This window comes from Labeo rohita, chromosome 7 (genome assembly GCF_022985175.1).
Source record: "Labeo rohita strain BAU-BD-2019 chromosome 7, IGBB_LRoh.1.0, whole genome shotgun sequence".
In the NCBI taxonomy this organism is placed as follows: domain Eukaryota; kingdom Metazoa; phylum Chordata; class Actinopteri; order Cypriniformes; family Cyprinidae; genus Labeo; species Labeo rohita.
The window spans coordinates 18151181-18172896 of NC_066875.1; the positions used below are offsets into that span (position 1 = coordinate 18151181).

Genomic DNA, 21716 nt, shown 5'->3' on the forward strand with positions numbered 1-21716 from the left:
AAAAACCTGCCAAAAAAAAGGTGGTGATCAACAGGTTTTTGAACCTTTTGTGCCCTTTTGTTACCCTATAGCCACTGCAATTTCTTAAATGTGTGGACATCAAAATGTGTAAATTCAGAGTGAGGATTTAAACTTTTATTTTCAAATTGTGATTAACAGTTAGCATACTGAGAAAGATAATGATGTATTCTCCTGTGTTTGCATAGGTTTATAAATAATTTACCTTTCAAATCTGATGAAATAGTGTGTGTTGTGTTCCCAGATGAACGTTATAATAAACCCAAACTCACAAAAGCCTAGTGATCAACAGGTTTTTGTACCCTTTTGTTCAATTTTACAAACTCTGTTTCCGCTACCTAAAGATGAATCTTTCTATAGCTGTTGCAATAACGGTGCTATCCTGAATTCTTTTGTAGTGAAAATCTGGTACAGTGACAGCCCTGTTATTGATTTTTCACCTTGGCTGCTAACTTTTTCCACTTGAGTTTGTCACATTGAATTATGGGATTTCCTTCTCTGAGATGCTGATTTAGAATTTAGAATAGGTCAAAGTGGCACATCTCAGCCTATTTGCTTACCTATGTTGCCTTTTTAAGTATCTTACTATGTTTTAGAATGGCAGTAATTTACATCCAGTTTACATAAGTTGACGACCTGTAACCGTTTAGTTTAGTCTGAGTGATTTTTGTGCTTTGCTTGACTGCACAGGGCTCTTTGTCACACCCCGAACTGCTGGTTGCCGTTGAGATGCTGTCCTCGGTGGTGCTGATAAACGAGGCGCTGAATGTAGGGGACAGGGCAACTGTGTGGAAACAGCTCAGCAGCACCCTCACCGGCCTCAGCAATGTAGAGGACGAGTACGCCCAGAGGTGAGGATATGGGACGGCTTAGAGTGACATGTACGGTTGAAGCCAACATGTGATTGGAATTGGTCCTGTTTACTGTAAAGACACATTCCTGGTCTTATCTTGGATGATTAATCAGTCATTCTAAAGAACACAATCTTAAACTTTCATCAAAATACAATAGCTTACTCAGTTTCTGAAATTACTTTCCTTTCAGCTGAAAGTCACAGGCTTCATGGGCCATTGAATTGTCAACGATTAGCCAAATAGCTATTTAGGCATTACTTCACCTAACTCTCATTCAAATCTGGCTCTATTCTTGTATGCAACACCCACTTTTCATGATCAAATCCATTTCTGATGGCTAAAATCAGGTCTCGTCCTGCTGTTTTTTTGTTTTTGCTTAGAAATATGCCAAAGTACGGAAGCAAAATAGGTTGTAAATGTCAGTGTTGATTTGTCTCCTGGTTTTAGCCACTGTTTGTCGTTTTCCTGCAGGTATATAGATGAGTTGATGCGTCTGAAGGCAGCTGCGCGTGAAGAGGGTAGTGACTATCTCACCTGGAATGACATCCAGGCCTGTGTGGACCAGGTCAACGGTACCATTCAAGAGGAGCATGAAAGTAAGCATCACATTTGTCCTCAGTATTATTGGAGCGAATTCAAATAGTGCTGCATTATGAACAGTGTGCATGTCCTTTTGCGACTTTAGGGATTGCTGCTATTGGTCTGATCAACGAGGCTCTGGATGAGGGTGACCTACAGAAGACAATGGCTGCTTTACAGAACCCAGCCGCCAAGTTAACAGATATAGATCCATCTTTGGCTCAGCATTACTATGATATACTACAAGAGGCACGGAGAGAGAAAGCCCACGTATGTATACCAGTACAGACCCATAACAATAACACAGCCCACACAAAACCCTGCCTCTGCAACTGTAAAAATATAAACTATTTAATATTTATTTTGAACTGTTCAACATGTTGGCCACACGCACTGCTTTCATCCTCTCATATCCGATTCCGGTTTTTGTCTAGTTTTTTGTTTCCTTTTCTGTACAAACACTAATGGGAGCTTGTTTCAACCTCTGAAAACACAATAGCATTATGATCTGATGAGGGTGCTTAAAACTTTGTTCTTACTCACAGAATGAGTTTGGTTTATTTGCCCAACAGATGGTGGAATGCCTTTATCATTGGAGGTCTGAAAGTGGAAGGCAAAAAAATTAATGTTTTTCTTTCCTCCTGATAGAATCAGGGCTTGAAAACGGAAAAAAAATTAAATTGGATCGCTCCGATATTTTAACATTTCCATTCCTGCGTTCTTCTGTATTATTATCATTCAAAAACTGGTTCGAGCTGAAAAAAATACCGGTTTCTGGTTCTGGTTCTGTTACGTTAAATTTTGTTCGTTTCTGGTTTTCGTTCCTTGAACTGGTTCAGAGCCCTGGTTGTAATTGTGATTTAAAATGTGGAAAAGCTCCAGGCTTGCTGTGCTTTTTATTTTTATTTTTATTATTATTATTATTATTATTATTATTAAAGGGATAGTTCACCCAAAAATTTAAATTCTGTCATAAATTATTTGCCTGCCATGGCATTTTAGTGCCATGTTGAAAAATAAAACACATCTATGATTACGAGATTAAAGTCATACAATTTTGAGAATAAAGTCAATATACTATGAGAATAAAGTTGAAACACTACGAGAACAAAGTCGGAATGTTTCGAGAACAAAGTTACAATTACTAGAATTTATTCGTAGTAATTACAAGATTAAAGTTGTAGTATTTTGAAATACAAACAATATGTCTTACCATAATGTATTTTCACGCTCTTTAATGTGGCTGAGCTGTGTTATATTAAAAGCAACAAAGCACAAAATTGTATTGTGATTACTGGGTGTCTGGCGTGTTACAAATAATGAACGGAAGACGTTAAATATTATGTCCAATCTTTTACTGTATTATACCGTGATTAAAACAGCTTGTGAACTTTATATACCTTAGAATAGACAACATTTATAATTACAATTTTAAAATAGTTTTATTGTTGTTTTTAATTAAATACATGTGAGGAATGAAATGTTGGACGCCACAGACGTTTTTGCGGAGTAGGTGGTGAAATTTTCCCAAAGAAAACAGTATAATTTAATGAATTTATTCACATGAATATAGTGGTTTGTTACGCCACATTAAAGAGCTTAAAAAAAACCTTCATTGTAAGACACATTGTTTGTTTTTTGCTATAAAACAGATTTTGAAAGCGGGGACTTTGTTTTAAATTAAAAGTACCAAAAGCACAAAGCTTATTGCTATTGGGGGGATGGTGCACTATAAATAACGAATGCAATGGAAGACATGAAATATTATTTCCAAGCATACTGTCCCCGCGAGTATGACGCATGGTATGATTTCTGCTAATAATCCCACATATATTTGTAGTTTATTAAAAAGGGTTAAATAAGAGAGCTACAGCATACCCCCCTTGACTTTATTATTTGAAACATTTTGACTTTATTCTCGAAACACTTTGACTTTATTATCAAAATATTACGACTTTATTATTTATTATTTATCTTTGAGAAAAAAGTCATAATATTCAAAAAAAAAGTTGAAATTACAAGAATAAAATTTTTTTTATTTATTTATTTTTTTTTTTAACTTAACGTGGCACTATAATGTAGTTGTACTCGCCCTTAGGTGAGTATTAGAAAAGAATAATATAATATACTTTTTATTTTTCAAAAATGAAACCATAACTCTTTTAACTGAACACACTGGATCGTGAGCTGCTCGTGTGTAAAAGAACACAGTGCTGTGCTTCACTCTGAAACAGATTGTATTTACACTAAGCAGTTTTGAAATTTCTTTTTTATTTCTCTTTCTCAGCATGCATCATGTGAGTTTCTGTCACTGTGAGCATCTCATGACTCTAGTCTAATGACATCATCTAAGCTCATACCGTCTCGTTCATCACCCCCATATTTTGTCTGGATTTTATTAGCCACCCCCCCCTTCATTAGAAAGCCCCCTTAGATTTTCAAATGAATGTACAAATAACACTTGATCTCCCACACCTCAGGTATCATACATACCACCTTTGCATATGATAATAGGACATTTTGGTCCTTATCTGAGGCTCACTGAAGAAGCAGATTCATGTGTAGCATATTTCAGGTTTGTGTCTAGTCAGTGTTTTAGGCCACGCCCCACGTGTTTCCTGTGGACGTGAAACTGAAACCTCAAGCATGCAGGTGAATGGGCACACAGAAGGCCATGGTTTACCACAGCAGTGTGCCAGTGTGGTTCAGAGCTGAAATAAAGTCTGAGGCCAAGAGCTGTCTTTTACAACGACAGCTTGAGATCAAGCCCCCAGAATACTCATTCAGAGGCGTTATGGAAAAACAAATCTTTAAATCAGTTTGATTCACCTATTTGGAAACAGTTATTTTGAGTTAAGTTAGTGATATTTACCTTTTACGTCACTAACCACTCTTTTAATAGTGGATCACATGAAAAGCAATTTTTGTCTCTTGGACTCATAATAGCTGTCAGAGCTGAGCCCGTGCTACCCAAAAAAAACATGGCTGGAAAAACAAAGTGTTTCCTTTAGCCACGATTTGCACAAGCATCGGAAATAACATAGCTTATGACTTTTTCTCTGCCTTAAAAGGGCAAAATTCTGGTCCCATTAGCTGGCGTGGCTCAAGAAAGGGTTTTTAGCACTGACATCACGCTCTCCTTTAGGCTTACGCTAGCTTGGGTCACTGAAGTGTAAAGCACTGACAAAACCAGATCTGCTCCAACTGACACAGGAAGTGGTTAGGAAAAAAGTTTGATGTTATGTTTTTAAACAAAAATCTCAAAGGATGAAGTGACATGTGACCTCACAGTAACGATTCAAGACATTTCTGATTTACCTAATCACAAGGAAGTCTTATTCTTGTAATGAGCAAAATATAAAAAATCACACCCTAATTGTGTTAATGAACAGCTGATTTGAAATACTTTTGGGAAGTTGACGTACAATAGTGTGAAGTGCTATACGCACACGCAGACATGGAATATTTATAGATATTCATACACAAAAATGTCTGTTTTGCTTCTGTTATTTATATGCTTTTTAGAAGTACATCTCTATTTACACAACATCCTGTGCTAAATGTCCTACATAAGCATTTTACGATGAGCTTCACCAAAGTTTAGCTGGAATAGATAGAAGTAGTTCCTCTTTTATCATTCAATGTTGTAAACAGGCCCAGAAGAGATGGTAATGTAATCTTGGACATTACACCACACCCTTTTTCACTTCCTTAGTTACAGTTGGCAGACTTTATTCACATATTCAGATCCTGATCATTTCTACTCCACCCCGTTGGGACACATTAAATCCTATTTGCGCTCTAATCCAGCAGGCATTAGCTTTATACAGCCGATAAAACATAGTGCAGTGAAGCAGAGTCTTATCAACCCTGAAGGAACAACGTTTTCCTCTATTGCACAATTTGCCACACCCTCAGGTTTGGTGCGCGCCGCTGCTGTACGTTTGCAAGAAGGCGGGCAGATTGCAAAGAGGGGGGGACGCTGCACTCAGCAAATCAGAGAGCTGCAAATCATACTCCGGAAACTGAGCTCAGCATGCGGTCAGGGACTCCCATAAGCGGGCAACTGCACCATCTGGTGGTGGTAGTAATAAATCAACACTCCCTTCAAATAAAATTTGAAAATTTATAGAGACAAAAAACATGATCTGCATTTGAGTCCGTCAGCTTGATCTTGTTTCTAACTCTGTGCAGCACTTCTAGATGGAAATTGTGCTATTTTTTTTTAATCTAAATTTGGCAGGTATGTTGTTGAATAATGAAACACTGTTTCTTCCAGTTCATTTGTTGTTATTAAATGACCTTGATGTGTTTATCATCACATCATACTGTACCTGTTGACAGTTAAAACATTTTTAATGGAATTAAAGTGACAGTTCACCCCAAAAATGATGTTATTTACTCACCCACATGTTGTTCTGAACTTTACTCGGTGGAAAACAAAAGGTGTTTAAAAAAAAAAAAAACATACAGTGAATGTTACTGAGTAGCAAAACAACACTGGACCCCATTTACTTTCATTGTATGGACAAAAAGACACTGAGGCTTTTTTTGTGATACAGGTTTGGAACATGAGGGTGAGTAAGTTATGACACTTTGGGGGGGACCGTCACTTTAATTCTATTAAAAATGTTTTAACTGTCAACAGATGGATTGTTTAATGTCTGTAATAATCTCATTACAGGTTTGACTGACACCTAGTGTCAATATGAGTGGTATTTGTAATCGAATATAAACTAAAATCTAGTTGGAGTTGCTTGAATTTTTTTTTTTGAAAACATGATTATTTTATACTATTTTGTTTGGTGGTACAGAGCTTTATCTTTAAATCTTCCCATGGTCCTTAAAAATCTGCAACTTCAAAAGTGTGAAATGTATGTACACTACCAGTCAAAAGTTTTTGAACAGTAGGATTTTTAATGTTTTTTAGTCTCTTCTGCTCACCAAGCCTGCATTTATTTGACCCAAAGTACAGCAAAAACAGTACAATTTTGAAATATTTTTCTATTTGAATATATTTTAAAATGTAATTTATTCCTGTGATTTCAAAGCAGAATTTTTAGCATCATTACTCCAGTCACATGATCCTTCAGAAATTTTACTATTCTGATTTGCTGTTCAAATAACATTTTTTTGTTACTGTGATGTTGAAAACAGCGTATATTTTTTTTCAGGTTTCTTTGATGAATAGAAAGTTCAGAAGAACAGCAATTATCTGAAATAGAAATCTTTTGTAATATTATAAATGTCTTTATCATCAATTTTGATCAATTTAAAGCATCCTTGCTAAATAAAAACAATAAATAAAAAATTCTACTAACTCCAAGCTTTTGAATGGTATAATGTATAATGTTACAAAAGCTTTTTATTTCAGATAAATGCTGATCTTTGGATCTTTCTATTCTTCAAAGAATTTTGAAAAAAAAAAATACTCAACGGTTTTAAATATTGATAATAATAATAAAAAATGTTTCTTGAACAGCAAATCAGTATATTAGAATGATTTCTGAAGGATCATGTGACAGGAATACATTACATGATATTACATTACATTATATTTTACAAAATTGATCTGTTCAAAAACTTGACTGGTAGTGTATAATAGTTCATGTAAATGTTTGTAGTTATGTTGGCACCAATAGCCTTGTGGGAAGTGTGCCGACATAGTGTTGTTGCGCTATGGGCGTCCCAAGATTTAATCCTGGCTCGAGGACCTGTCCTGATCCTGCCCTCAAAATAAAATCAAAAATGCCCAAAATCTTAAAACAAACAAACAAAAAAGCCTTGTTGTTATGCTTAGTTCGTGTTTTATAGCTAGAAATGACTTGTTATAAATTCAGTCTTAAAAATATTTATTTAGTCATCAAAATTACTGCAAAAGTCATAAAATATAGAAATGAATTGAACACGAAGTGTGGGGACCTTGTGTAAATTATATTTGACTACAGCAATGAGAACACATCCTAATTCTTTGAAATGGTTACTCATTGGTAATTGACTTCTTGGGGTTTTTTTTTTCTTATCTTTACAGGAAACCGGAGATCCTTCTGCAGTGCTTTGGTTAGATGAGATCCAGGGTGCGATCTTAAGAGCCAACAAGGACTCAGAGGATGCTATGCAATGTAAAAATGCTCATTTAAATCTTAGTGTACTATACTGTTAAACTCAGAACTTAGATTCTTTTATGTTTGTGTATTTACTTTAGTCTGTACCTCTCTCAGCTTGAATATAAATATGATTCTTAAATTAAAAAGAGGATTCTGTTCTTAGAATCATTTCAGTTTTTCTAAAGAATGATCTTGGTGTCCATCTTCAGTCTCTCAGGCGGTCCAGGCCATTAATGAGGCTGTGGATAACAAGGACTCTGCTCAGACACTGGCAGCCCTGCGTTCACCTGCTGCTGGTCTGTATGGAGTCACATCTGAATGTGCTCAGACCTACCAGGATGACCTGTTTCGAATTAAAGAGGACAAGAAAAAGGAAGGTGAGATGGGTTTGGTGTTGATTCTTTGATATTTGGTAGGAATATATACATTAAAATAAGTACATTTTCTGTTTCTACTCAAGTTCTCAGTTAAAGAATTAGTTTTAAACTGTCTGGTGATATCTCAACATAGCATTTACATTTTGTGATGGAGAAAGTAATAGAGATTTTTGATAGGGGATAATGGTAGTGAATGGATGAAACATTGGGTGAAGGGAGGACACAACTACTACTATAACCTCAAGACTGGACAAGGCACCTGGGAAGAGCCTGCGGAATTTACTCCAAACAACACTCAGCTCAACAAGGAGGAAATACAGGTACATCTTCATCCGGTGTTTATTTATGATATAATATATCTAATAATATAATTGCTGAAATGTACAGTTATGTTGATGTTGTTTTATTTTTTTCTTCTGCTGATTTACCCGCTGTGTCTTTGTAGTCTGTTGTGTCAGGAGTAACTACAGCGTATAACCGAGAGCAACTGTGGTTGGCCAATGAGAGTCTGATCGCCAAGTTGCAAGCCCGTTGCCGTGGTTTTCTGGTGCGTCGCGGAATGAAAGAGCGTCTTAGGTTCTTGAAGTCTCAGGAGCCGTCCGTTACATGCATACAGGTCATTCTCCTTTTGTTTTCTTCACTTAGTCCTAAACGAGACCGGAAGGCATTAATGTAAATAATAGCAAGAATAACATCAATGGGTCTGGGCCAAGCCAATCATGACCTTCTGGTTCTGCTTTATAGGCCCACTGGAGAGGCTATAAGGAGAGAAAGAATTACAATGACAGGAAGCAGTACCTGAATGATCACGCTGGGGATGCCGTCAAGGTAAGACAATGATGAGCAGCAGCATGACATGGATTGTACTCCTTGCTATACAACATATGGCAGACAATAAGTGGTATAACACCTAATTATCGTGTTTCTTCCTTTTATTTCAATGAAGATAAATTGGTAATGTGGTAAAATCTGAATTTGGATAAATATATGATGTTTTTCTGTAGATTCAGTCAATGGTCAGGATGCACCAAGCTCGCAAAAAATACAGAGATCGTCTGCAGTACTTCAAAGACCATGTGAGTTTTAAGTCAAAATGAAAGGACTTGTATATTTTTATAGTTGATATAATCTGATGGCAGTGTGGTCAGTCTTTAATGTTCTCCATTCAATTTTCTCATCGCAGATCAATGATGTGGTGAAAATTCAGGCTTTTATTCGGGCAAACAAAGCAAGAGATGACTACAAAACACTTAGTAAGTAATTCATGTACTTCCTTCAAATTCTGTTTCACATCCTCTCACTGAGAACATGCCTCAAATTTCTATCCAGATAACTTTTTTTTTTCTTTTGAAGCTGTGTAATTGTTGTTTCTGATTGCTGTTAAAACTTGAAGATCACCATAATTGTTTTCTGTGTTTACTTTTCTTTAAGGCTTTTTTTTAATGTCACATCAAAAAGGGTTTTTTGCTTCTTGCTGTTCTGTTAGTTCACTCATGAATGAAAATTCTGCCTTCAATTACTTACCCTCATGTCATTCCCAACCTTTATATAATATAATAATAATAATTTGCTTTGAGAAATGTAAGGCTTTTTTTTTTTTTTTATACAGTGGAAGTCAACTGTTTGGTTACCAATGTTACCAATGTTCTGCAGAATAAAAGAGTTATTCAGTAGGAATGTATAGGGCCCTATGAAATCCTTTTTTTTTTTTTTTTTCCTCCAAATTCAGTTTTTTTTCCATTTTTATTTTTCTGGATTCCTTTTTTTCCGTTTTCATTTTTCTCAACTTCTTTTTAATGGTTAAATTAAATGTTGTCTAATTATATCTAATTCATGTCTAATTATTTGAATGGATACTTAATTTATTCAACTTTATTCTTAAAATAGCCTTATGAAAGGTTTTTTTACCCTCAGAAATTCTGTGTTTTGAATTTAAAATGTTCTGGTTATCAAATCAAGGCATAAAACATTAATTTCATTTAGCACAAAAAACATGCAAGAAATGTTGTGTGATTATACCCTAAAAAATAATGTTTGTTCCATTTAGTAATAGTAGTAATATATATGTATATATATATATATATATATATATATGTATGTATGTATGTATGTATGTATGTATGTATATGTATGTATGTATATGTATGTATATGTATATATATGTGTGTGTGTTAAACCAGACTTTTATTTTGACGAGTTGCCATGTCTACATTTACATTTCTGCGTGTATATGATATAACGCTAGTTTTCCTAAAAAGGAATGGTCATATGCTCATGAAGTGACTCTTATCAGATATTGTTCATTTATTTGTCCTCATTTAGTGAGACGCTGAAATCACCGCGAGCGTCACTTGTGCACTTCAGTGTGTGTAGTAAACAAACCCGCTCATCTGCTTCATTCATTAAAACAGAGACACGCAGAACATGCAGGATTCACATTTAAATTGTATATTTGTGCCATAATATTTACAGATACTAGTCCATATTGTGGTTTGATTTAAGTGTAATGACCAACTTTTGATTAATTAATTCAAAATTTGACAAATTCCGTGACATTCCGCGTTATCCAGTAAATTCCGTTTTTACATCTGGATTTCGTGATTCCATCCACGTTTTCCACATCGCAGAAATCATAGGGCCCTAGATGGAACATTATCAAATTCGCACAATACGATAATATTGTGATTATGAAGTCTACGGTACAATATTTATTGCGATATTTTAAAAAATACGAATGAAGACTTGGAAAAACATTTTAAAGTTACATTCTTCTATCTAATGCACTTTGAGAATTCAAAATTAAAAGCTCTAATCTAACCCAAAACTTAAGTCAGAAAAAAGGTCAGTGAATTGGCTTGTACCTAAACTTTAAAGAGGTCTCAACCCTCTTTTTAGTTGTGATATACTGTGCTGTCTCAGTCTGAATTACACTGACACTGGTGTTTTAGAATATAATTAGAATATAATAATTCAATAATAACAATTTTATATTATTGTTATTCCTATGACAGCAATAGCCATATACTGTAAAACAACTGCAATGTAAAATAAATGAAAATGTATACATAATAGGTATATTATTTTTGCTTTACACTAAAACAGGGAAATTCCAATACTTCTTTTCTAATTCCTACACTTCAAAGAGAGTTCAAATCTTCACTTCTTGCCTGGAAGACCTATATCGTTTCATATCGTCATGTGACTATGATAATATCAAGACAGAATGACAGAATTTTCATTTTTGGGTGAACTATACCTTTAAGTGGAGGAACATTTAATTGGACAGAAATAAGAGTGCAGGATGAGTCATCACTGTTTTTGTTTAGCTATTCCAGAAGAAAAAGAAAAGCGTATACCTTCAAATTGTTGATTCCAACTAGTATGAGTATACTACCACTGAACGCCATAAATCCTGTCTTTAACAGTCAACGCAGACGATCCTCCAATGGCAGTCGTTCGTAAGTTTGTCCACCTGCTGGATCACAGCGACCAGGACTTCCAGGAAGAGCTGGATCTGATGCGGCTAAGAGAAGAGGTGATCACCAACATCCGCTCCAACCAGCAGCTGGAGAACGACCTTAATCTGATGGACATCAAGATCGGCCTGCTGGTGAAAAACAAGATCACCCTTCAGGAGGTGGTGTCTCACAGCAAGAAGCTCACCAAGAAGAACAAGGGTGAGCTGTCCAACCTCATGATGATGAACAAGCAGAAAGGAGGCCTGAAAGCACTTAGTAAAGAGAAGAGGGAGAAGCTGGAGGCGTATCAGTTTCTCTTTTACCTGTTACAGGTAAACCTCATCAGCTCTAACCCAAGAATTGTATTGGTCAGTGTCCCAACAGTTCTGTTAAATCCCCTCTCTGTTTTCCTTAGACAAATCCAACCTATTTGGCCAAGCTGATCTTTCAGATGCCACAGAACAAGTCCACCAAGTTCATGGATTCTGTCATTTTCACATTGTACAACTACGCTTCCAATCAGCGTGAGGAGTACCTCTTGCTCAATCTCTTCAAAACAGCCCTCCAGGAGGAAATCAAGTAGGAACTGCATGATATTCCATGTTTTATGTACTCTTTAACTATTTATCAAGATACGTTTATATCTTTTGTGGTCTCGCAGTGATATTTGTTTTGTAAATGCAGGTCAAAAGTGGACCAAATCCAGGAGATCGTCACAGGAAACCCAACAGTCATCAAGATGGTGGTGAGCTTTAACAGAGGAGCCCGAGGTCAGAACGCACTTCGGCAGATCCTGGCTCCGGTCGTGAAGGAAATCATGGATGACAAGACACTCAACATTAAAACTGACCCAGTCGACATATACAAGAGCTGGGTGAACCAGATGGAGAGTCAAACTGGAGAGGCCAGGTGTGTTTTCAGGGTCATCACTGTCCGACACAGTATCTTTCTCAATATTTTCTGCTGTAGTTATGACAAAGCTGCTTGTTTTTAAACTTTTATTGATGTATCAAATTATTCATGTGGTTTATTCTTTTAAAGTATTATTATTAAGTATTCATTTTGTGGTCCCACAGGTTGTTTTATAATACAGAACTGTCTGTACTATAATAAAAACAGTATTTATTGAGGGGAAAATAAAAAAAAAATATATGATTTTAGTCTTGATTCTATGTGTTTTTAGAATTTTAATTTAGATTAGGGCTTGATCATTTTAACATATTAATTATAATTTGTTCATTTAAAAAAATTTAAATCATTCTGTAGCCCCCAGCCTCCTGGCTGAGAGCTGCAGTTTTACTAGCAATCATTAATACTTATAATAATAATAATAATAATAATAATAATCAATATAAATTTTAATGGATTTAAGAAGTCCACTTCCAAAACAAAGATTCACATATAATGTACTCACCTCCTTGTCATCCAAGATGTTTTTGTCTTTCTTCAGTCATAAAGAAATTATGTTTTTTGAGGAAAACATTTCTGCATTTTTCTCCATATGATGGACTGATATGGTGCCCTGATTTTGAACTTCCAAAATGCAGTTTCAGTGCGGCTTCAAACGATCCCAAATGCGGTTGTAAACAATCCAAGCCGAGGAAGAAGAGTCTTATCTAGCGAAACGATTGGTTATTTTCATAAAAGAAGTTCTATTTGTATACTTTTTAATGTCAAACACTTGTCTTGTCTTACTCTGCCTTGACTTTTTTTTTCCGGTTCATTGGACAGTTAGTGCATCTCAAGTTCTCCCTCAACTTCAAAATTGTATTCCAATATTACTGTTTTACCTTTTTTGTTGAGTGTGTTTGATCTTCTTTGTATGTTCACTTTGCATAGACTAGGTCAGTACTTCTGCAGCGATGCAGGATGACTTTGAAATTATTTTTGAAGTTGACAGAGTTTTTCGACATACCCTAACTGTCCCTAAACTGAGTTTAATGAGAGCAAGGCAAGATGAGCGTTCGCAAATAAAAAGTATTTAAACTGTTATTTTTTAATGAAAATGACCAATCGTTTCGCTAGAGAAGACCCTTCTTCGGCTGGGATAGTTTACATCCGCATTTGGGATCGTTTGAAGCCACATTTAAACTGCATTTTGGAAGTTCAAAATCACCATATCAGTCCATTATATGGAGAAAAATGCTGAAATGTTTTCCTCAAAAAAAATTTACGAAAAAGAAAGACATGAACATCTTGGATGACAAGGGGGTGAGTACATTATATATGAATCTTTGTTTTGGAAGTGGACTTCTCCTTTAAGACTGAAGTTCATTTTATTCAGTCTGGACACAAAAATCAAATGTAATGCTAAATGACTTGCTACCTAATGTTTCAATGACCGTGTAATTCTGTTTTGCAGTAAATTGCCGTATGATGTGACACCAGAACAGGCGATGAGTCACGAGGAGGTTCGAACCCGCCTGGAAGCCTCCATCAAGAACATGAGGACGGTCACAGACAAATTCCTCTCCGCCATAATTGTTTCTGTGGATAAAATCCCGTGAGTTGATAAAATCTCACCACCTGAATTTCCTTCTGAGAATCAACAAATTTCATGTCTTGCATCTATTTTTAGTCTCACCTACCATTAAATTGTTCTTGAATATATGAAAATGACTTTTAGCAAGCCCAGTTTTGAATATTCAAATACATGTCTGTTACATGAGCTGTTTCTTTGTTCACGGTTGTGCACAGTCTATATTAAACCACTGCTAAAGAGTGGCACTGTGCTGCTGCTCTTACTTAACTAGAAAAAGGGCAGAATACCACGTAAAACAACACATTTTTTATAATACCTTTTCTTTACCTGTTGAACTAAAAAAACATACTATGAATGACTCTCTGAATCATTTCTTTGAAGGGATGGCTCACCTAAAAATGAAAATTCAGTCATTAATTACTCAACCTCATGTCGTTCCAAACCCGTAAGACCTTCGTTCATCTTTAGAACGCATATTAAGATATTTTTGATGAAATCTGAGAGCTTCAGAGAGCTGTCACATCGAACATGACTGACTGAAAGGGAATCTCTCGGTTACATATGTAACCCTCGTTCCCTGAATGAGGGAACGGAGACGTTATGTCGATTGACGTCAGGGACCCCTGACTACTTTTTGTGTGCACAAAGATCTTACAGGTTTGGAACAACATCAGGGTGAGAAATTAATTGATTTTAGAATTTTCATTTTAGGTGAATTAACCCTTTAATAATTTATGAACGCTAAATATATCATTCAAATAAATAATTCACTGAATCCATTAGAGCACAATTAACAATTATGAATTAATTATGATGCAGTTATGAATTGACTAGTTTACTGACTTCTAGCTCATCAGAACATTTATTCATGTTTGACTTGAAATGATCCAAGAACTATTACCATGTTATTGTGTATGAACCCTTTATGGACCACATTATGAAATAAGTATTACTAAGTGTTTGTTCACATGTAGACTTACAGTTAAAAGTCAAAAGTTTACATACACCTTGCAGATCTGCAAAATGTTAGTTATTTTACCAATATAAGAGGGATCATGCAAAATGCATGTTATTTTTATTTAGTACTGACCTTATGTTTACATATGGTCCACAAGAGAAAATAATAGTTGAATTTATAAAAATTAACCCGTTCAAAAGTTTATATACATTTGATTCTTAATACCGTGTGGTTACCTGAATTTTTTTTTTTTTTTTTTTTTTTTTTAAGTGTTTAGTGAACATGCGTTTTGTATGATCCCTCTTATTTTGGTAAAATAATTAACATTTTGCAGTTCTGCAAGGTGTATGTAAACTTTTATCCTTACCTGTATTTACATTCACTACACATTTTTTTGGAATAAGTGGTATTTAATCTAAAGCAATATTCAAATGTTCGAACTAAGAATCATTTGTGTAAGCCTCTGCGTGTGTGACTCATTGTTTCCCTGTAGATATGGTATGCGGTTCATTGCCAAGACGCTGAAGGACACACTTAACGAAAGGTTTCCTGATGCCACAGAGGATGAGCTTTTGAAGGTTTGTTACATCACAGCTGTTAGAAATCACAGCAGTGTTATTCCTGTACAGCATTTGGCTGATGTAATTGTACGCTTTTAGCTTCCAAACCAAGACAGGCTTTATTCAGATGTCTTAAACACTCTGATTACCTCTTTGCTAAACTGGCACCCGCTGCTTCCCCATATCAGTTCTGTCCCACTGTGGAACATTGTGCTGAATCTTGAGCATTTCTCTGCTTTTCTCTTCTGTGGTACTCCAGTCTCCTCACTTTGAATAATAAATGTGGTTTCCATCTCTTTCCTTTTCTTCTGGAAAGAGATTCCTCTTTTCTCTATTTCTATCTATCTGTTCCACACATGCTCTGTCTCTCTCTTTCTCTATGGCCTGGCTCCAGCTGTCCTCTTGGCCCTTGCTTGTACCCTTTTCAAGAGGTTTTTGATGAGCACCCAGTCCAGGTGAGCCACATCTTTCTTATTCTTGCCTTGCTGCTTCTCTTTCTGTCAGTAATTTTGTTTACCCCCTTGTAGAAGATAGAAACAGAGATAATAGGCCTTAAGAAATGGCACAGATGTTGTTTTTGTTAAAACCAAAAAAAAGGACATTACTCATCCTTTTTATCTTTAAAGATTGTGGGCAACCTGCTGTACTACCGCTACATGAACCCCGCCATTGTGGCTCCTGATGCCTTTGACATCATTGATCTATCTGCTGGAGGTCAGTTGACCACAGAACAAAGGCGAAACCTGGGATCAATCGCCAAAATGCTACAGCACGCAGCCTCCAACAAGATGTTCCTCGGAGACAATGCCCATCTGAACCCCATCAATGAATACCTCTCTAACTCCTACCAGAAATTTAGGTAGAAGTGACATCAAAGCACATCTGTTTGCTTTCTTATTTCTTTATTTCCGTACTGATGCAAGAACTATTCTGTCTTCCAGACGTTTCTTTTTGTCTGCTTGTGACGCCCCATCTTTGGAAGACAAGTTCAATGTGGATCAGTACTCTGACCTGGTCACCTTGACCAAGCCTGTGATCTACATTTCCATTGGGGAGATCATCAACACTCACACGGTAACCAGACTTAAAGGATTAGTTCACTTCCAGAATAAAAAGATGTTCATGTCTTTCTTTCTTCAGTCAAAAGGAAAACATTCCAGGAGGAAGGTTTTCTTCATATAGTGGACTTTAATGGGGATCAATGGGTTGAAGGTCCAAATTGAAGTTTCAGTGCAGCTTCAAATGGCTCTACGTGATCCCAGCTGAGGAATAAGGGTCTTACCTAGTGAAACAATAGGTCATTTTCAAAAAAAAAAAAAAGATATACTTTTTAGCCACAAATTCTCATCTAGAAGTAGCGTATTACGTAATCATGCACTTGTGACGTAGAAGGAAGTACAAAGCGAATGTGCAAATAAAATCAAACACCCTTTACAAAAAAAAGGTACAACAGTGATGTCTAACGATTTTGAAGTTGGATGAGAAAATGAGATGTTTTGTTTTTTTTTGTTTTTTGCCCTAACTTACCTTTTTGAACCAAAGCACATGGACGGAGAACCAGACTTTTCCAATGTCATTGCGCAATGCGTGAAGATGAGCATCACAGTGCTAGTGCAAGATGAGCATTTGTGGTTAAAAATGATATAAATTGTCCTTTTTTTTTTTTTTTTTTTTTTTTTTTGGAAAATGACCAATTGTTTTGCTAGACAAGACCATTATTGGGATTCTGTAGAGCCCTTTGAAGCGGCAGTAGTGGACAAAAAAAAAAAAAAAAATGAAGTCCACTAGGTGGAGAACAATTCCTCAAAAAACCTTACTTTATTTTTGACTGAAGAAAGAAAGAGAAACATCTTTGTGGTATATCACATCTAGCAAAGTTGGTTTTCAGAACTGAACATACTGTGGTATCTTCTTTAGCTCTTGCTAGATCACCAGGATGCCATTGCACCAGATCACAATGATCCTATCCATGAGTTGCTAGATGACCTGGGAGAGGTGCCCACCATTGAGTCTTTAATAGGTGAGCCTCTAAGAAATGCTTTAATGTCTCAAGACACCTGAGGTCCTGCAGAGTCAGAGTCATGGACTGTTGTTTCTCTCACAGGTGAGAGCCCACTTCCCGCTGATGATCCTAATAAGGAAATGATGGGTAAGACAGAAGTCTCTCTCACCCTCACCAACAAATTTGATGTTCCTGATGAAGCCAATGCTGAAATGGACGCCAAGACTCTCCTCCTCAAGTAAGGACAATGTTAAATTACTTAAATTCTTCTGTTATGAAACCTAATGAGGTGCCTTTTAAGGCAGCAATCATGTTTCAGTCCAAATAATGCAGTCCTTTCAGCTATTTCTAACATTCGCAAAGAATTTCCAAACTTTTCCAAGTTTTAATTGGTACTGCTCTCCATTGGAAATGATTGACGCTAGGTTGCTACGTTCTGGAACCAATGTTTTTACTTAATGAATTAAATTGAAGTACTTAACATGAATCTTGATCCTTTCATCTTTCTCATTTAGCACCAAGAGGCTCATAGTAGATGTGATCAGGTTTCAGCCAGGAGAGACGCTTACTGAGATTCTGGAGACGGTAGCTTCACCAGAGCAGGTACTTTTTGCAGAATTTACAACTAAAAAACTTCATCAAACCAGTGGTGTTTGTATTCATATCTGCATTTTTAATTTGCAATAGGAAGCCGAGTATCAGCGTGCCATGCAGCGACGAGCCATTCGTGATGCTAAGACCCCGGAGAAGATGAAGCAAGCCAAACCAGTTGTGGATGACAGTCTTACCTTGCAAGGCAAGAAGGACAAAATCAAGAGCAACTTGCAAAGGCTAGGAGAGTTGGGCAAAGTTCATCCTGAGAAGAAGTACCAGGATCTTATCAATGACATCGCCAAGGTACCATTCCTATCCCCTTGAGGATTTTCAGACCATATGTGATCCTGGACCAAAAGACAAGTCTTAAGTGGTGCGGGTATATTTGTAGCAATAGCCAAAAATACATTGTATGGGTAAAAATTATCTGTTTTTTTTTTTTTTTTTTTTTTTTTAAATGGAAAAAATCATTAGGATATTAAGTAAAGATCATGTTTCTTAAAGATATTTTGTACATTTTCTACTGTTAATATATCAAAACTTAATTTTTGATTAGTAATAGGCACTGCTAAGAACTTAATTTGGACAACTTTTTTTTTATTTTTTATTTTGCACTCCGATTCCAAATTTTCAGATAGTTGTATCTCGGACAAATATTGTCATATTTGACAATATTTACAAACTATACATCAAAGCATACATAAATGGAACGTAACAAACCATACATCAATGTAAAGCTTATTTATTCACCTATCAAATGATGTATCAATTCCAATTTCAAAAAATTGACCGTTATGACTGGTTTTATGGTCCAGGGTCACACATGAGTATGAAACTTCAAATGCGCCATTTTGTTTTACATTTAAAGCGTCTTGATTTATTCGTTGATTTATATTTGTAGGACATCCGTAACCAGAGACGATACCGTCAGAGGCGAAAGGCAGAATTGGTGAAGCTTCAGCAGACCAACTCTGCCCTGAACTCCAAGACCAATTTCTACAATGTGCAGATTGACTACTACAATCAATACATCAAGACCTGCATGGACAACCTAGCCAGCAAGGGCAAGTGAGTGACGAGTGTTTGGAGTATTTGGTTTATGTCGTTATCTGTGATTGAATAATTGCTGTTGAGCTCTTAGCTTACGGTCATGGAAAATGCCATTGCTTCACACACAGAGTTTCTAAGAAACCTGGAGACAATAAGGCGAAGAAGAGTAAGCAGGTTTCGCAGAAGTACACAGCAGCCCGTCTGCATGAGAAGGGAGTGCTCATCGACATCGAGGATCTGCAGCCAAATCAGTGAGTTGCGATTTCTGGTTGTGTTTTTGAGTTCATCTATTTGTGTCTTGTGAAAGTGTTCATACCCCTTCAATTTTCTTTTGCTGACTTATGGTAAACTGGTTTAAATTACTTTTTTCCCCCACATCAATCTACACTGCATACACCATAATGACTTGTCAGAACTTCGAAAATGTATTTAAAAAAAAAAAAAACTGAAATAAGTACATTGCATAAGTATATCATACCCTTAACTCGGTCTTTTTGGGTATGATGTGACAAGCTTTGCACATCAGCATTTGGCAGTTATCTGCCATTCTTCTCCTCACCTCGTCACCTCTCAAGCTCTGTCAGGTTGGATGGGGGCAGATGCAGATTTTTAGGTTTCTTCAGAAATTTTTGATTGGGTTCAAGCCCAGGCTCTGGTTGGGCCACTCAAGGACATTCACAAAGTTGTCTATAAGCCACTCTTGCTGTGTGCTTAGGGTCATTGTCCTGTTGGATGGTGAACCTTGCGCCCACTCTGAGGTTCTGAATGCTCTGGACTGGTTTTTCATTAAGGATATCTTAATATTTTGGTGTGTTGAGCTTTCCTTCTACTCTGACGAGTCCTTCAGTCCATGCCACTGCATAACAGCTCCGCAGCATGAGGCTGCTGCCAGCACAGTTTACTTTTGGGTTGGTACTCTGCAGGTCATGAGCAGTGCCTGGTTTCCTCCATACGTGATGCTTGGAATTGAGGTTCATCAGACCAGAAAATCTTGTTTCTCACAGTCTGAGGATCCTTTAGGTGTTTTTTGCAAATTCCAAGTGTGTTTTCGTGTGTCTTCGCTGAGGAAAGGATTGAGTCTTGCCACACCACCATAAAGACCAGATTGATGGAGTATTGCAGTGATGTTTGTTCTTCTGTAGGTTTCTCCTGTTTCCACACATAATAATGGAGCTCAACTGGAGTGACCATCTGCTTCTTGGTCACCACTCTAACAAGCAATTCTTCTGACCTCAGGACTTGGTTTTTGCTCTGATATGCATTTCAGATGTTCAGACCTTTTATTAAGACACGTGTGCCTTTCCAGATCATACCCATTCAATTGAATTGGCCACAGGTTAACTTCACTCAAAGTTTAGTAACATGTACAAGCAGTATAAATGCATATAAATGCTCTTTGATGTATAAATGCATATAAATGCTAGATTGATGTGTGGGGAAAAAGTAATATAAAGCAGTGTAACATAAGGCAGCAACGTAACAAAATGTGAAAAAATTAAGGGGTATGAATACTTTCGCAAGGCACTGTATCTACATACATTTTCTCGTTGTTCTGTAACGATACGTTTGTTTCCTATTTTTACAGGTATAAGAATGTAATTTTCGAGATCTCGCCATCTGAGGTTGTAGGCGTGTTTGATGTGAAAGCTAAGCTCATGGGAGTCCATTTGGAGACATTAATGTTAGAATACCAGGTGAAAGTTCTTCTCTTGATATTTTCAGTTTCTGTACGTCATGTCATCAGAAGGAATGTTTGATATGTATTTTTTTTTTTTTTTTTGTCGTGTTTAATAACAGGACCTGCTGCAGTTGCAGTACGAGGGTGTGGCAGTGATGAAGCTGTTCGATCGGGCTACTGTAAATGTTAACCTCCTCATTTTCCTGCTTAACAAGAAGTTCTACGGCAAATAGAAACTCAGAGGGAATTGACAGACTGTTTCATACAAAGTGAAGCCTAGACCACATTCATCATCAGTTTAAATGTCTTCTCTGCACTACTCTGAGTATGCCTTTCGTGCCTTTCTTGAAGGATAGATTCCTTGAATGTACATTTATTAAACCTGTTGTAGACCACCAACCTGTATCTTCCAAATATGTAACGGTTGACTTTTCTGTTTTTATTGAGATATCCGTGTCCAAAAGAGTATCAATAGTAGTTTTCTTTGATCTTTTGCAAACTGTGCTTGCATGAGCTTTGAATACTGTATATGTTATATGTAAAATGAACATTTTTATTACCTAATCTATTCTTAGAGAGAAACAATTTGTTTCTAAGTATCCCTATCTTGTAGGAAAGTGAGTGTTCCTTCAGATGTTACCAAAATATATTTATCAGAGCAATTTTTTGTTTCTTTATTTGTAAAAACCTAGCAATGAAAAGTTCATTGGCTGGTCGAAAAATGAGGACTTATTTGAAAATAGTTTTTTTTTTTTTTTTCCAGAGTATTTGGACACTGCATGCTGGATGAGTTTTACGTTTACATCCCTTTAATTTTTGCAGCCTTGTCCACTTATTTTTTTTAAAGGTGCCTTAACTTGAATAAACGGTTGGGAAAATTCATGGAGAAGCTTTATCATATCAACACGTAGTGCTTATGATGTCAGTCCATCTCATTGTCTGTTGTTCCAATTAATGTCTCTTATGTCTTAAAATGTAAAAGCTGAATGATGGTTACAT

The 21716-nt window shown here is 36.3% G+C and overlaps 1 protein-coding gene across 1 annotated transcript in view; it reads left to right on the forward strand.

Moving 5' to 3' along the window:
• The window catches only part of iqgap1 (IQ motif containing GTPase activating protein 1), a 59213-nt gene extending 37737 nt beyond the window's left edge, over positions 1-21476 (forward strand). The window contains exons 13-37 of the mRNA XM_051115176.1: positions 709-869; positions 1344-1468; positions 1558-1721; positions 7483-7573; positions 7768-7935; positions 8113-8255; positions 8381-8551; positions 8680-8763; positions 8940-9011; positions 9119-9188; positions 11361-11725; positions 11809-11972; positions 12078-12302; positions 13756-13896; positions 15327-15411; positions 16020-16252; positions 16335-16467; positions 17311-17413; positions 17498-17633; positions 17911-17998; positions 18083-18292; positions 18891-19057; positions 19168-19290; positions 20625-20733; positions 20837-21476. Of these exons, the coding sequence (XP_050971133.1) occupies positions 709-869; positions 1344-1468; positions 1558-1721; positions 7483-7573; positions 7768-7935; positions 8113-8255; positions 8381-8551; positions 8680-8763; positions 8940-9011; positions 9119-9188; positions 11361-11725; positions 11809-11972; positions 12078-12302; positions 13756-13896; positions 15327-15411; positions 16020-16252; positions 16335-16467; positions 17311-17413; positions 17498-17633; positions 17911-17998; positions 18083-18292; positions 18891-19057; positions 19168-19290; positions 20625-20733; positions 20837-20950 (3645 nt within the window). The 3' untranslated portion in view covers positions 20951-21476. The remainder of the gene's footprint in view (positions 1-708; positions 870-1343; positions 1469-1557; positions 1722-7482; positions 7574-7767; positions 7936-8112; positions 8256-8380; positions 8552-8679; positions 8764-8939; positions 9012-9118; positions 9189-11360; positions 11726-11808; positions 11973-12077; positions 12303-13755; positions 13897-15326; positions 15412-16019; positions 16253-16334; positions 16468-17310; positions 17414-17497; positions 17634-17910; positions 17999-18082; positions 18293-18890; positions 19058-19167; positions 19291-20624; positions 20734-20836) is intronic.
• The last annotated feature ends 240 nt before the right edge of the window (positions 21477-21716 follow it).